This window comes from Pituophis catenifer, unplaced genomic scaffold (genome assembly GCF_029215685.1).
Source record: "Pituophis catenifer annectens isolate HBS135680 unplaced genomic scaffold, rPitCat1.0.hap2 SCAF_3, whole genome shotgun sequence".
In the NCBI taxonomy this organism is placed as follows: Eukaryota; Metazoa; Chordata; class Lepidosauria; order Squamata; family Colubridae; genus Pituophis; species Pituophis catenifer.
In genome coordinates, this window is record NW_027256883.1 from 182,923,215 (window position 1) to 182,939,352 (window position 16,138).

A 16,138-nucleotide genomic window follows, 5' to 3' on the forward strand; every position below is an offset into this window, starting at 1 on the left:
GGCAGGAGTCCTCTGCTAATGAGAGATTGCACCTCAGTGGGCTTATTGGAAATGAAAATTGTTAATAAATAAAGCCCTGAGTCTTTAAAGTCATGTTAACATTAATCAGATTAATATAAAAAGTGGGAGGGGAGAGTCTGGCAAAAGCTTAAGACATATTTGATTTCTCTCCTGCTGGTTTCCACTGGGTCTCAATTGATAGTACCTAAGTATCTAAGTATCTGGATTAATTTTATTTCCAAAACAAGCGAAGGAGCAGTTGTATTTCAGTGCTCTGGCCTTTTTATTAACAAGTCTCCCCCCCCTTTTTTATGTTAGCAGTTATAGCAGAATGAAAGTGATAAGCCACTATTTCTGAGCATCTTGTCTCTTATTGAAGGAGAACTAATTAACAATAGACTCTTGTGGGCTTTGTTGGAGGTCACATTTTGTTCTTTGGATATTGCAGAAATAACTTTTTTTACTTCCCTAATTCACTATTATCAATTTTCATTAACATTAGTGTTGTGTTCCTTATGTAAAGTATTTTTAAAAATTGTTATCCTATTTAGGTTTGATATTCTACTAACCCCGTCCTTAGCATGGATGACTAGGTATCCCCAATGAAAAAAGCATAAGATGGTGACTATTTGGACCCTTCTGCAAAGCCATACTGGAGTCACCCCTCAAAACTTCTGCTCTCATTTTTACCACCGTGCTAGTGCTAGTGCTTTTCCTTTTATGTCCTATGCTGGGAAAAATGGGTGGTAAGGCACCACAGCATTTTGATTCTAGAAACAGGAAAGCAGGATGAGGTTGAATACCACCTATAACAGGATCAAACTAATAGTTAACGGGCTCAGCTTCTTGAGATCTACCCAAATCCCAAACCTTGCTTGTGGAAAGGGACTTGGTTTACCCCTTATATCTAGCCTTTAAGAGTAAATAGTCTCTGAATGTGAAGGTTCTATGCATAGCTACAATAATGCTGCATAACTAAATTTAACTCCTGAAGCACATAAATAGATAAAGATTCAGGTGAAGAGCAGCCTTGTGAAAAGTTTATAATACAACAACATTCTAGGTGCCTATTTGATCATGATTATTTATTTACTGCTTTCTGATATTTATTGAACTGTTTTTATATTGTTCCTGATTGTTCCTTGTATTTTTCTACAAACTGGCAAGAAGATTTTATATCCCTGGATTGATTTTATATTGCACTTTATATGGCTAAGACTTGGATTGTTAAAGGACTATGAATTTGCTTTTCCTTAAAAGTAAAATACTATAAACCCAGTTTGTCTGTATGTTCACAATTACTCTCAAACCATTTCCATGCGTAAAACTCTAACAGTACTCTGCTTTATAAGCCACAACTTCGGGTGTCACTCAACAATATCCTTAACAATTACTGACTACATTACCATGGGCTTGAAATGCAATAATGAATGAAAACAGTTTCAGCACACACTAGAAGAGAAATACAACACACTTTTTAAGAGAAATACCAAGAATTTTAAGAAAATAGATTTGAGGAAACCAATAGAATTGAATGGTTTTTGAAATGGCAGCTCCATACATAGGAGCACTAGGTAGGAAAATAGTAAAGTTATCATAAGGGATATATAAGAGCAGAAAATTATAGAAGTTCTTGATGGACTTCAGAGATAAGTTTATGCTGGATCTGAAAAACAAATTAAGGAGCAACATAAATGAACAAATCAATGAAGATAGGCCAATGTGTCCTTAAAAGGCCAGAGAATAATAGATTGCAGTAATTAGTGGGAAATAATAAAAGATAAATAAAAATAAAGTGCAAAGGGAAAATGTCATGTATATAGCTAAGTATCCATGAAAATTGAAACAGGCGGGTGGCAGTACTGTTCACCAGTAGAGATGAGGAGTTATGAAGAAAGCTGATGAGTTTGGTTTTTGAATGTTGCATTTTTCAGGACTGATCAAATTTGAGAAATTGCAAGCAGGTAATAGAAAGAAAGACTGAACAAAAACAACTTTTCTGGAGACACTTGTTAGAATCCAAAAGCTCTTATTCAAATATATTTTGTCTTTAGTGTTTTATCTGGGTTTTTAAAAATATTTTAATACTTAAAGTCATGGATTTGGTGGACAGATCCAAAAGCATTTAGAAAAAAAAAATTCCTTAAGTGACCTTCCAACAACAAAAAAGGGAAAGCAGAGGAAGACTTTTTCTCCGTAGAAATTTTAAATGAGAGGCTAAATTAACAATTAGAAAACCTAAAACAAAATCAAAGAAGCTTGGGAAAGAAGGGAGTCAAATAAAAGATTGCTCAGTAATTTCAGCCAAAACATAATGATCAAGGAGACAAGGACAGGAATTCTTGAACTTAGCAATGAGTCAGCTATCAATGATTTGAGAGCAGTCTGAACCAAGACTGACGTAATTTCAGAAGACCTTGAGATAAAAAAATTATAAACAACAACAAAAAGCATCATGTCAAAGTATAAAAGGAAAATAGTTGATAAGTGGAAAAATAAAAATAGATTGAGAGGTTTTTAAAAAAACAAAGCAAAGGGAAAACATTAATTATTAAAACGAAGCAAAAATAAAATGTGTCTACCTTTCAGATCTGCTGGTACTGTTATTAACAAAATTCCAAGCTTGTCCATGCACACTTGCAATTCTGGATCTGAAGTAGGCCTTTTCCCCTGGAATAAGCGGGGTGGGTTAATCCCAATGGGATAAAGCGATTCTTGGATTCCTTGCCATAAGGTAATGACCAATACCTCGGATTAGACCCAGAAGCAAACTGACAACCAGTGCAGTTCGCATAACAGTGGCATCACATACACCACTCAAGGGCCCCCCAGAACAATCCACATCGCTGATTCTTTACCAATTGTAGTTTCCAAATATTCTTCAAGGATACCTCCATGTAGAGCATGTTGCAGTAATCCAACTGGGAGATGACCAGGGCATAAGTGGCAGTGAACAGGATCTGATGATCCAGGAAAGGGTACAACTGGCACACAAGATGAAGTTACGTTAAGGACCTCCTAGCCATGACTACCACCTGTTCTTCTTATAACTATTACTGTAAAATATTGTATATTTTTTTGACACAGATTTGTAGCTTCCATCTGTTCATATATGGCTAATTATTCAAGAATTAATCTCTTCATTGTTGTTTCCATCATATGATAACATTTTATGACTTTCTTTTTTGATCATGAAAATAGGGCTGTCTTGCTGAAAAATACAGTAAAGTATGCAAACTTTACTGAAAAGCAAAATATAACTAGCAAATCCACTGCATGTTGCAATGAGATCTCCCCCATTTCCTACTTCCAAACTCTGATATTTGGGAGTCAGAATACCACATGACCTAGTTCAAAATAACTGCTAATACTGCTGATTAATGTCAGATTAGCACAGGATTATAGTGTTAGCCCATTATAACAGCTCTGCTGTAAGGCATATGGCATTTGAATTCAAGGGATGCCTTAATTTGCCAAGGATTACCTGTAGGAGAGTGTTAGCACATGAGAAAATGTTCAGCAATAAATTAATATTAAAAATATAGTACAATTTTATATAAAAACACATTGCTGAATATTCTGCAAGGTAAAAATAAAGCTAACATAGAAGTGTTTAATATGATGGAAACAGTTACGTTACAAATTAAGGGTGATTTTTTTTTCCCAGCATGGAACTTTAGTTTTTTCCAAAAGCAATTGATACCTTGGTAACAACCATGCCCAACTTGTATCATCATATAATTTTGATAAGATAATAAATACAATTTAATTTAAAAGTAATATTCTCCTAACTCAGATCCAGGAGATGGTCCACTCAGATGCTACGTCCTATGAGTCCAACCATCAAGTTCCCCTGATCAATCGACCAGGGATGTTAACCAGTCACATGAGTGCCCTCAGCCAGTCACAGCTGATTTCTCAGATGGGTTTGAGGAGTGGTGTTACACATGGTTCCCCATCACCCCCTGGAAGCAAATCTGCTACACCATCTCCCTCCAGTTCTACTCAGGAAGAGGAGACAGAATCACATTATAAGGTACGTGCAGCCATGCCTGTTTTGACAGACATAGAGACAGACAGTGGCAGGCAACCTACAATGGCAGAAATAATGAACTGCACCTAGAACAAAGGCATTCAGCCTTTCCAAGAGAGATACATACAAAGAAAGAGAATAACTTTGTTTAAACCCATCTGAAAAAAACATTTCTTAGCAAAAGAATTGGAATAGATATCAGGATTACAAATTGGTGTACAAATTATATCTGAAAGAGATTTTTCTTCCTAAATATTTTCCATCTTGATAAAAATGCTAAGTATATCATTTTGTACTACCCTTCCAGGTTAAGATTCTGAAATAAAAAAGTATGATTTATCACCTACAAGCATTCAATTCCACAGCTGAAAATGTTTTTTTTTGTAGAGGCAAAAATTTCATATTTGGAGAATGAAAATAGGAAAGCATAAATATTCAGCTGGGATTTTAATTAAATAGCTTGCCAGGTCATTATCAGAACGAAATAACAGAAAATGTTTTCGCTGTACTTAAACCTAGATAGGAGGGATTTTTAAGACATAATAAATTATAAGTTATTTAAAGCAGATGATTTTGCTTTGTTAGTGATAAATATATGCTGAATATGTTGTAAGGATGTAAAGAATGTTTGCATGTTAACATAGCAATTTGTAGGAAGAAATGTGTTTTTATACTGGATGTCTTGTTAAATGAATATTCATATTTATTTTGTCTTTGAAAATAAAGCCTTGCTAAATAAATTTACATATTACCTATCATTTTTTTAAAACACAAGTCATAGCAGAGTAGCTGTAGCATTTTTTTAAAGGATGAAGACTCTACACTGTGAAGGAGAGGCAGACGTTTTATGTTTCACCAACTGGAGAACCTCCTCCTGAAGCTCATACCAAGATGAGCTAGCCATGAGAACATGACTGGTAGATCTACTGGTTCAGAGGAGGGGAGCATGAGAGGGGTGGGGGAATCTTCCTTCTCCCTCAAGTGATCAGTCATCCTGGGCCAACTGTTTTGAGATCTACACCTCATTGGAGATAATATATTAATGGCTGGTGGCAGGCAGAGGCTATTCTTTTCTTTCTGCTATCCTTCTTTTTACCATGTTTTCTGCCATTCCTTCTCTCTCTCTTCAGTGCCTGAGCCAAACTGGTTGTTTGCTAACATATTTTGAAATTACCATAAACTATGTAGCAAGTGGTGTCCTGAATATATATATTTGTATGCTATATGTATTTCCTAATTGGTGGCATGTGACAGTCTTGGCTTGAAATGTTGTCTCTATGAAAGATCATAACATGTTGAGCATGAGCATGGTTGGAGTAAAACTGGGCTTTGCTTGTGTTTGTTGAACAGTATGCAAACTCTGCCAGTATCATCTTTACCATTAGAAGAGAAATGTGTATGTTTCATGATATGATTAAAATAGTTAAGTTGGTCTACATTATCTCTATCTTATTAAAAACGATGGGAAGTTCAGGTTAATATCTCATGATGCTCATTTCATGATAATGATAGTGTGTGGAAAACAGCAGGTTGGTATATTAGTGTGATAAGTGATAAAGAGCATAATGAAATGAAATAGAAAGAACATAGCTGTATTATGTGTCAGAAATCAGGACAAAGGGTAAAATTGTAATAGATTGAATAATGTTTGTATGATGTTGTGTAGTGAAATGATGAATAATAACAAAAGGGGAAGGTATAGGTTTAATTTGAAAAAGCTGTACCGTATGTTTGGCAACAGAACTGATGTTATGTAGACTGTTGTGGATATAGCTGAAAATAAGAATTCATAAACTGATGAAGGTTGCATGTTATACAACCAGTTAATGAGAAAAATAGAATAAGCAGTAATTGGTTTTAGGAAAAATTATGCAACATCCTGAATGAATGTGCTTCAAGGGAAAATTATTTCGTCAGATAACATGACTAGATGGCTGGGACTGAGGCAAAAGTATACCCAAAAATAATGAACCACTCAAAAACCTAGGAACTGTAATTGTTTAATTGTTTATTGGCTTAGATTTTTCTTTTGAAAAAGATGATTTAAGCATACAGTATCTATTCATATATACATATAAGAGAGGAAAATATAAATGTAAAAGTATGTTTGGTTTATTTATGATGAAACACTTAAAGAACTAATTAAGGAAACAAATGTGATGAGAAGCTCTGTATATACTGAGCTTTACTGTATATACTGTATATACAGCTTTATATACTGTATAGTGTGTGTGTGTGTGTGTGTAGAGTTGCCTGAAATAGAATGAAAATAATTATGCTAAAATTATGCTGCATTTGTTAGTATCCAGTAAAAAGAAAATAAAAATATTGAAAGAATATTGAAAAATAATACACCTATAAGTGTGGTGTTCCTGGACACATATTAACCTAGTATGGCTGGGTGATTTGTTTTATGACAGGATTTGTTACTTATAGGAATAATAAAACATTAAAAAAATAATTTAAAAAGAAGAGGTAAAGTAAAAAAGTGAATAAAGAAATGAGTGGGAAATAAATGTGGACTTTGTGATGTATCAAAAGGGACATTGGTTGTTTTTTTTTTTATTTGATTTATATGCCGCCCTTCTCCGGAGACTCAGGGCGGCTTACAATGCGCTAAGCAATAAGTGGGTTGGGTTGGTTATATTGAAACAATGAATCTTTGCAACTTGAAACAATCAAGTTGCAAAAGAATTAAATGAAGGAAGAATGAATGGGCCAAGGGAAGTCCAAGAAAGCCATGGTTGGATGAAATCTGAAAATCTTAAAAATACAGTAGTAGAGGTAAGAAGTTTAAAGAACTCAAAGCATTTCTGGGTGGTCTAATTGTATATGGACATGATAGAACAAATATATGTGCAAGTGTAATGAACAGTGTTTGTGTACACTAAATTTATCTATATTCACTGTTTTCTTATTTGCTATGTTTCTTTGGTTTATTGATTTTTATTTCACTTCTACACTTTGGATAATGTCTACATTCAAATACTGTAGCTTGAGCATCTTCAGAGCAAAGATATCAATAGCTAACATTAGCCTTTCATTTGAGAATAAGGAAGAGAAGACATTTCAGGAATTGCTAGTTTTGCTTTGTCTCCTTGAAGCTAACTAGATGCTGGCAGTAGTTGAAATCCAGCATAGAGTCTGCTTAAATGTAAATAGGGATAAGATTTATGTTATGTGTATGGGTTCAAGAATATATACATACAGACAGGGTATCACAATGCTAAATAGGATACTCCAAAGAAGAAAAGTAGTAACATATTTTCCACACAATAATGAAGCATAAAGATATTTCTATGAAACAAAAAAAAAAATAGTGAAGGTAATTGTATGGCTGTGAACCTTTGTCATTAAGAAAGACTAAGAAAAGAAAGATACACTTGTTTGAATTATGGATTTGGAAATGGTTTCAAAGAGTACCATGGACTGCAGGGAGAATCAATCATGAATGAATTGCTTCCTTAAGGTAATAGACAACTATTAAAAATTCACAGTCTTCGGGCATGTGTGTAAGTGGATAATAGATGAGAAACAAAAGGAAAATAAAAAACTGTTAGAGAAGATTGAGAGAAGAAAACTGCAGATAAGGTAGATAAATAGGTTCAAGTAAATTATTTTGTTGTTAGTAGGTCAGATCACTTCACACAGGTAATAATTTGTCTATGTGATTACTAGGAATCATGATCAGTGACACTTAAGGAAAATAAGTATGGGACTGATCCCTAACTGACCAGAATTCCCAACCCCACATTTGAAAGCTTTTATGGAAAGCTGATTATATGTTTCACCTGCACTAGGTAGACCAAACTCATAAATCAGATTCACTGGAAGGCTTCTTTTATTGTGATTGGCTACAGTAACAGAATCTTGGAAATCTGATTGTGCTGTGCCTCCTTCTCCTCCTTATAGTTCATTGAATTAGGGGAACATCTGCCTGAGTTGCTTCTGAATGTTTTTTTATTGTGGATTTTAAAAATGCTTCAGCCCCTTTTGCCTAGATAACAGTTCCTGCTTATCTCCATCAAGGTCATCTTCCTTATTCTCAATGTATGTCAGTTAGGAGTATTTCCACTACGCAGGAAATTATCAAAAGGGTAGAATTAATCTTATTCATTCTCACAACCCTTTCATATAATCAAAACTAAAATCTGACAAGGAATCTTTTGACTTGACAAAATTTGCAAAAATGCACTTTAAGAGTTGACACCTGCCCTATATTGCAGGAATACTAATCTGTTTCTCTAGAAATAATATAAATCTCTTTTGATCTTTAGATTTACTATGATGCTATATTTTTCACATAACCTATTTATCTCATTTTTCTGGTGAAAAGATATCCAGAACAATTTATGTATGATCAGTGAAAACAAGACAATTCTTGCACATACTTTAAAGCACATAGTAAAAAAGAAAAATGAAATGAGGATGGAAGAAGAAACTTGATTTGTTTCTACTCCAGCTAGTCACAATAAGAGCTATTGTTATTATGACGAGTTAGAATAGAAAAAAGTAAAGTAGAAAAACATCCAGGGTCCTGGTAAATTCTCTGTGGTTTATCCCCCCTCCGCCCTTTTTTTTGCTACAGCAAATTGGTATTGGCTAATATATAGTGGAGTTTACAAGCAGAATTCACATGTCTATAATGACTATAACGTCTTTATTTTTTCCACTGTGCTGCTCCTCCAATCCATGGATGGGTAGCTTCTCCTTTGTTGCTGGGCAGAACTGAGTGCTGATCTCCTTCCTGCAAACTGGCCACGCCCACGCTGTCCAATCAGCTCCAGTCTTTCTCACTCAGTTGCTGTGAGAACTAGCAATTCTGAGTGCTCCGTTGAATTTAACTATTCCTTGTTTATTATTTTTGTCTCCTTCCCTCCAATTTTTTCTATTTATTTCATTTTATTTCATTTACTTCCTTATTGGATTCTAAACTAAATTTCCGAGACTGCTGGGCGCGTGCGAGCTTGGGGCGCCAAGCCGCAGCCCACGCCGGCTTCATTCGGCTTGCTGCCTTCCGAATCCGACCCGGCCGGGCGGATTCGTGCGAAATTGTTGCTCGCGGTTGAGCGGAGCCGCGTTTTATCATCCTGAGGCAGCCTGGGCGTGAGCGAGCTCAGAAATTCAAACGGCAGTTCCTGCCGCTTCTCCTCAGCTTGCGGAACTTCGGATCCGACCCAGCTGGGCGGATCCACGTGGAGATCGCCAATTTCATCGGGGCGGTAAGGCTGGCGTGGCGGCAGTTGGGAATAGTCCCGGACGCCTTTAATTTGGCCGGTGTGAGGAGCGACCTGCTGTGAGGCGCTATACGCATCGTTGGCTTCATTACCCTTCCCGCCAGAGCCGCGCTCCCTGTGACGGCCGCCATTTTGGGACACGGAAGACGGCCATTTTGGAGGCCATTTCATCCAATTGGTGTAGTGCTCTTATCATCGGCCTGGGATCACTCTGCACAGGATCCATTTCCCATTCGGTGGTGGACATTATTATAAGGGCTTGAGCTCAGCGGCTTCTGGGCCTTGGACCCACATTCCAGTGGCTTTGCAGGGGGCGTTTTCCTTTCTGCTACGCTTTAAATTAAGGCCTACTCCCTTTGCTATTGGAGCTCAGCGTCTTCTGAGTCCATTGTGTTATACATAAGGGGCGCATTTCCCATTGACCCCTAACAACTAGTCCAGGAACAGTATTGTCTCCTTGGCTCACACCATCAAGATGGCGTATGTTCCTCTATCTTCTGATTCTGACCTGGATTGCTCTCCTCCGCGGCCTCAGGAACAGGCTCGGACAAAGAGAACCAAGACCAAACAACGGAAACATCACGCACAACCTGGGCCTAACAAAGCAGAACAGCGCAGACACCAGGCTTTAGAAAGACAGTTCGAGAGAGCCAGACAGCAGTCGTCAGTCCAGGAGCAGGCCTCGATTGCAGATGAAAGTGCAGGCCGTACCAGACCCTTGCATTCCGGCTCTTCTTCAGGCGATAGAGACTTACACACCTCTGCCAGTCTTCGCCTCTCTAGGGGCGTTTCAATGTCGCTGCCTGATGTGTCAGGCCAGTCTATCCTAGGTGGCTCTCAGAGACGCTTACCTGAAGCAACCTTTACTCCAACAGCGGCTGGCCTTCGACCGGAACTGTCGGACAATCCTGTTAATTTTCAGGCAGCCTTGTCGGATGCGCTAGCTAAGATCCTGGCGGCTGGCATACAGCAAGGAGCAGTGGGCTCTAATCTTCCCTCTATCGCTCCACCTGTTCCAGTTCGAGCTGATTCTAAACCTACGCGACATGCGAATCAACAAACAGACGACGGCTCTTCTGAGGAATTCGAGTCGGGCGAGATTTGTCCTGAGGATGTTGAATTTTCTGAGGACGAAGGCCTTCTGCCGGATAAACCCGTATTTACCACCCTTTTCCGTCCTTCAGTATTTAAATCACTCTTGCACAAGGCCAAACTGACCACCAAGTTTGGCGTTTCTGAAGCTCAATTGGGAGATACTTCTCAATCATCTGCAGCGCCACATGATGCTCTCTTTCATGTTTCGAAGCCGGATCAGGAGGTCATACTTTGCCCTCCATTATTCTCTAACGTCATAAATTCTGCTTTCGGTCAACCAGGTTCCTTGTCTTCTCCCAGTGGCATAGACAAACGACTTTACGCTTCAGCGAAGGAACTGGAGGATACTTTGGCCCTACCTTCCGTTGATCCTCCGGTGGCAAGTTTATCCACGTCTTCTCTGCTGACATCAGACGTAGTCGATGGCCTAAAAGCTGAGGACCGTAGGATGGAGCTTGGCTTCCGAAAAGCGCACCAAGCGGCGGCTTGGGCTATAAGGGCGGCCACAGCGACTTCTTTTTTCAACCGAGCTGCTCTTATCTGGCTCAGACAATTACAGGAGAGATTGCCACCTGATGACACCCGGCTACATCAGGACATTAATAAGTTGGTGGCTGCGACTGAATATTCGGCCGACGCGTCGCTCACAGCGGCCAAGTTTGCTTCCAGATCCATGGCAGCCTCTGTAACAAATCACCGTTTATTTTGGCTCCGTAACTGGAAGGCGGACGCCAGGGCCAAGTGGAAGTTGGCTTCAGCTCCATACTCCGCTCCTTCTCTATTTGGTGCCGCACTTGAGCCAATCTTAATAGAAGACAAGGACAAGCGCAAAGTCCTTCCGTCCTCCTTTCGTCGACCTGAGAGGAGATACACCCCTTACTCTCAGCGCCAGCCCTTTCGGGCCTATTCGGGGTCGGGCGGAACCTACTTCCATCGTTCCTATTCCCAGCCTTCGGACAGGTCCTCAGACAGACAACCTTTCCGTGACCGCTCCAGGGGCCAGTTCCAATCGAAGCGCCCCTTCCGAGGCTCCAGTTACCGTCCAGCCCGCAGGGGCAAGTGACGCCGCCGAGTTGGGTCCTATTGGGGGGAGACTCCAGCACTTCCACCTCCAATGGGACCTCTCGACAACGGATGCTTGGATCCGCCATACGATTCAGCAAGGCCTGCACATCGAATTCCACTCCATGCCGCCCAACAGATTTCGCAGCTGTCCCATTCCTCTGTGTCATCGGAAAAGGTCCCTCTTGGACACCGAAATATCGCATCTCCTTTCGATCAAGGCGATAGAGCCGGTGCCCCAGGGACAGGAAGGCACTGGATTTTACACTTCCTTATTTCTGGTGCCCAAGTCATTGGGGGGTCACAGAGCCATCTTGAACCTGAAAAGTCTCAACCGGTACGTTCGGTATCGCAGGTTCAAGATGCAGTCACTTCGCTCAATTTTGGCGGCTGTCAGATCCAACGACCTTCTACAATCTGTGGACTTACGCGAGGCCTACTTACATGTACCAATTCACCCTGCCCACCGCCGTTACCTGCGGTTCGCCTACAACAACAACCACTATCAATATCGGGCGATGCCCTTCGGGTTATCATCGGCACCCAGGACTTTTACCAAGCTGGTAGAGGTGGTGGCGGCGGCTGTCAGGATTCACGCAATCCGTCTAATGTGTTATCTGGACGATATTATTGTCATGTCGACGTCTCCCGCTCAGGCAAGGAAGGACATGGAGTTGGTGTTACAAATTTTCCAAGCCCACGGTTTTTCCATCAACCGTCAAAAGAGTCACCTGTACCCGACCACCTGCCTACAACACTTGGGGGCGGTGATCGATTCACAACTGGGCCAGGTGTTCCTGTCCCCAGCTCGCATTCAGGACCTCAGGGCGATGGTGGGACAAATACAGGATCAGAGAAAAGTACCACTTCTCCTGCTATCTCAACTGTTAGGGAAGATGGTGTCCTGCATATCCATCGTCCCGTGGGCCCGCAGGCATGCCCGTCCTCTGCAATGGCTGCTACTTCCCTTCCAGAAACAGGGCCGCAGCACTACCAACTACCCGATTATTTTGCCCCCACAGGTTCGGCTGTCTCTTCGGTGGTGGAAGTCATCGGCAGTCCAGAAGGGATGTCTGTTCCTCGAGCCCAGTCGACTGGTCCTAACTTCCGACGCCAGTCTCCAAGGTTGGGGTGCTCATCTGCAGGAAGCGGTGGTACAAGGTCAGTGGTCCCAGGCGGAGCGGACGAACAGCATCAATTGGCTGGAGTTGAGGGCTGTTCGCTTCGCTCTGCTTCACTTCCGTCACGTCCTCAGGGGGCAACATGTGCTGGTCCGTACGGACAACATTACCACCAAGGCACACATAAATCGAGAAGGGGGCACACGTTCCAAGGCCTTGATGATGGAGTCCGAAAGACTGTTGGCCTGGGCGGAACTCCACACGGCATCTCTGATAGCAGACCACATTTCGGGTCATTCCAATGTGACGGCAGATTGGCTCAGCCGGGAGACCATCGATCCGGCGGAGTGGACCCTGAACCAGGCGGTCTTCGAACAGTTGACAAACGAGTTCGGTCAGCCTCAGGTGGACATGTTTGCCACAGCTCGGAACGCTCAACTGCCCCGCTTCTACTCACGTTACCCAGACGCAAGAGCAGAAGGCACCGATGCACTACGTTGTCCTTGGCCCACCGGACTTCTTTACGCCTTCCCCCCGATTCCCTTGATCCCTCGCTTGATTCGGAAGCTGATCCAGGAGGGTGCAGAGCTGTTGTTGATAGCCCCGCGATGGCCTCGGAGACCCTGGTACGCGGATCTTCTAGAGCTCTCCATTGTTCCACCTTGGACGTTACCTCTCCGTCCAGACTTATTAACCCAGGGGGTCATCGTCCACCCAGACCCGCTGTGGCTCCGATTAACCGCCTGGCGTTTGAGCGGCTCCAATTACAGAAGGACAGACTTTCCGTTGGGGTCATCTCTGTAATTCAATCAGTCAGGCGTCCCTCCACGACACTAATATATGAAGCATCGTGGCAGGCCTTTACATCTTGGTGCTTAGCACACCATGTGGACCCGACCTCTCCGGATATTCCTGATGTGTTGGACTTTTTACATGATGGTCTTACTAAAGGTCTTGCCCCAGCGACATTGAGACGCCAGGTGGCAGCTCTGTCCACGGTCATCTCTTGTGAAAGTCACCGCACGCTTTCACTGAATCCCAGAATTCGGGCATTCCTACACAGTGCCACCAACATCTCTCCACCGGTAGTACATAGATACCCGTCATGGGATCTGCCGTTAGTGCTTAAAGCTCTGACTTCGGCACCATTTGAACCTTTGGCCTCGGTTTCTCTAAAATTTCTGACCTTTAAGGTTGCATTTCTGTTAGCTATCACATCCGCGCGTCGGGTGTCAGAACTCACAGCTCTCTCCATATGCAAAGAGCTCTGTACCTTTCATAGCGACAGGGTCGTCCTGAGGTTAGATCCGACGTTCTTACCAAAAGTTAATTCCCTCTTTCACAGAACCCAGGAGGTGATATTACCAGACTTTTGCCCGAATCCTCTCCATCCATCTGAGACTTTATGGCATACCCTGGACGTTCGTCGGGCCCTTCGTCGATATATCAGAAGGACAGAGTCCTTTAGACAAACCGAAGCTCTGTTTGTTTCCTTTCTCCCTGCTTCTATGGGGCGGAAGGTATCAACGGCCACGTTGGCTCTTTGGATCAAAGCCTGCATAGCGACCGCCTACGATGTTCAGAAACGGCCTCGTCCTCCGCATATTTATGCTCATTCTACCAGGAGTGCTGCCGCCATGGCGGCTTGGACTACGCAGGCTTCAGTTCTGGACATTTGCCGTGCGGCCTCATGGGCTTCTGCTTCATCGTTTATTCGGCATTATAAGATCGATTCGTATGCTTCTGCCGAAGCTTCCTTTGGCCGCAGGGTTTTACAACAGGTGGCCACAGCCCAGGACTCTGAGAGCAGACAGCCCCCTCCCTGAGCAGTGAACTTGGGTACATCCCATCCATGGATTGGAGGAGCAGCACAGTGGAAAAAGGACGTTGTCTCACCTGAACGTCCATTTTCGATGTGCTGCGACTCCAATCCATACCCACCCTTGGGCTTCTGCTATGTTTGGATTTGTGACAGTTGTGTTTGTTATTCCAGTTTGAGTTCTTCAAGTTTGAGTTCTGGCGCCTTCGTGAGGAAAGACTGGAGCTGATTGGACAGCGTGGGCGTGGCCAGTTTGCAGGAAGGAGATCAGCACTCAGTTCTGCCCAGCAACAAAGGAGAAGCTACCCATCCATGGATTGGAGTCGCAGCACATCGAAAATGGACGTTCAGGTGAGACAACGTCCTTTCTCACAACCCTAACTTGTGGGTGAATTCACAGATGACAGTAAGCAGAAACAGATCACATCGCTTTTGTACCATGCCACTGTCTGCAGAATCTACCTTAAAAGCTCTGTTTTCTCTGATTCTAACATTTTGCATATATTGCTTAAATCACCCTTTCATATCGAAAGAAATGTGCTTTACAGAACTGAAAGCCAGTGTCGTAGAATTGGTTAAGTAGAATTGCAGATAATCAAGTCCACTTTTAGTCTTGAAAGACCTGGTTGATGGGCTAATCTATCTCTCCCAGCCCCAAAATATCGTATCAGATCCTTGTGGGAGGATCTAACTAATTAGGAGAACCCTAACCCACAATGAAACTGAAGGAGGCTGTGTTTTGTGTACAACCTTGATTTCTGGGAAGGAAGAAAGGATATAAACCTAACTAATAGATAAATATGCCAGGATAAATACTGCAAAGCCAAAAGTCCATATATGAATAGAAATCTTTCCCTTCCAGTGAATGATAATAGGAAAAACAAAGTGTGCAAATACCATATTTTTCAGAGTATAAGACGCACCGGAATTTTCAGCATAGCTTGATTAACACAAGGAAAAAAAAATCTGCTCCAGCAATTTACCTCTTTGCAACAAGCAACAGAGCCCTGCGCAAAACAGCTGAGAGCAAATCAGCTGAGAGTCGGGAGGCCGATCCAATCAACTTGTGCTAATTAGGTTGTGCTGAAGCTGAAAGGAGCTGTTTTTTCTCGCTGTTTGCTTGCAAGGAGCTAACTGCTGCGAAGCAGAAGCCAAAGTGGGGGCCAGTGGGTGGGCAGGGCTACATTTGTTGGATAAGACACACTTAAATTTTCACCCCCTTTTAGGGGGGAAAAAGGTGTGTCTTATACTCCAATAAATACGGTAATAACTATGCTCATTCATAGTCACCTATTGCAGTTTGTGCAAAGATGCATTAAAAATAATAATGGATGCCACTTTGCAGGAAGTATTCTACTCATTTAAGATGAATACACATTCCTAGATAACATTCTATTTCTTTCACATTTCTAGTACAGTGCAGCTATTTCTAAGTCACAAAACTAGATGTTTATATTCTTGTGCATCTGGTCCTTGTAATGAAGGGCTATCATCTGTTTTTTCTGATAATAGTGAAAGTAACCAACATGACTACTGTAAGGGTTCCCTTTTCTCTTGGATTAGAGTGTTGACTATAAATGGTATGCTTATAGATCCATGTATAATGATTTTCATAATTTTTTGGCATCATTGTGCTTCATATGTTCCATAATTAGCTATGAATTCTGCAGGAACATGTTCTAAGAGTTTGGCACCATGGAAGCAATGAAATTTCAAGTATTTCTGCCTTCATTAATTTCTTTGTTAAGTAGAATAGGAACCAGAATGTTGT

General features: G+C 41.6%; 1 protein-coding gene across 1 annotated transcript in view; it reads left to right on the forward strand.

Moving 5' to 3' along the window:
- Window positions 1-16,138, forward strand: part of TOX2 (TOX high mobility group box family member 2) — a 244,018-nt gene that overhangs the window by 191,526 nt on the left and 36,354 nt on the right. Inside the window, exon 4 of the mRNA XM_070939940.1 lies at window positions 3,797-4,036. Coding sequence (XP_070796041.1) covers window positions 3,797-4,036 — 240 coding nt within the window. The remainder of the gene's footprint in view (window positions 1-3,796; window positions 4,037-16,138) is intronic.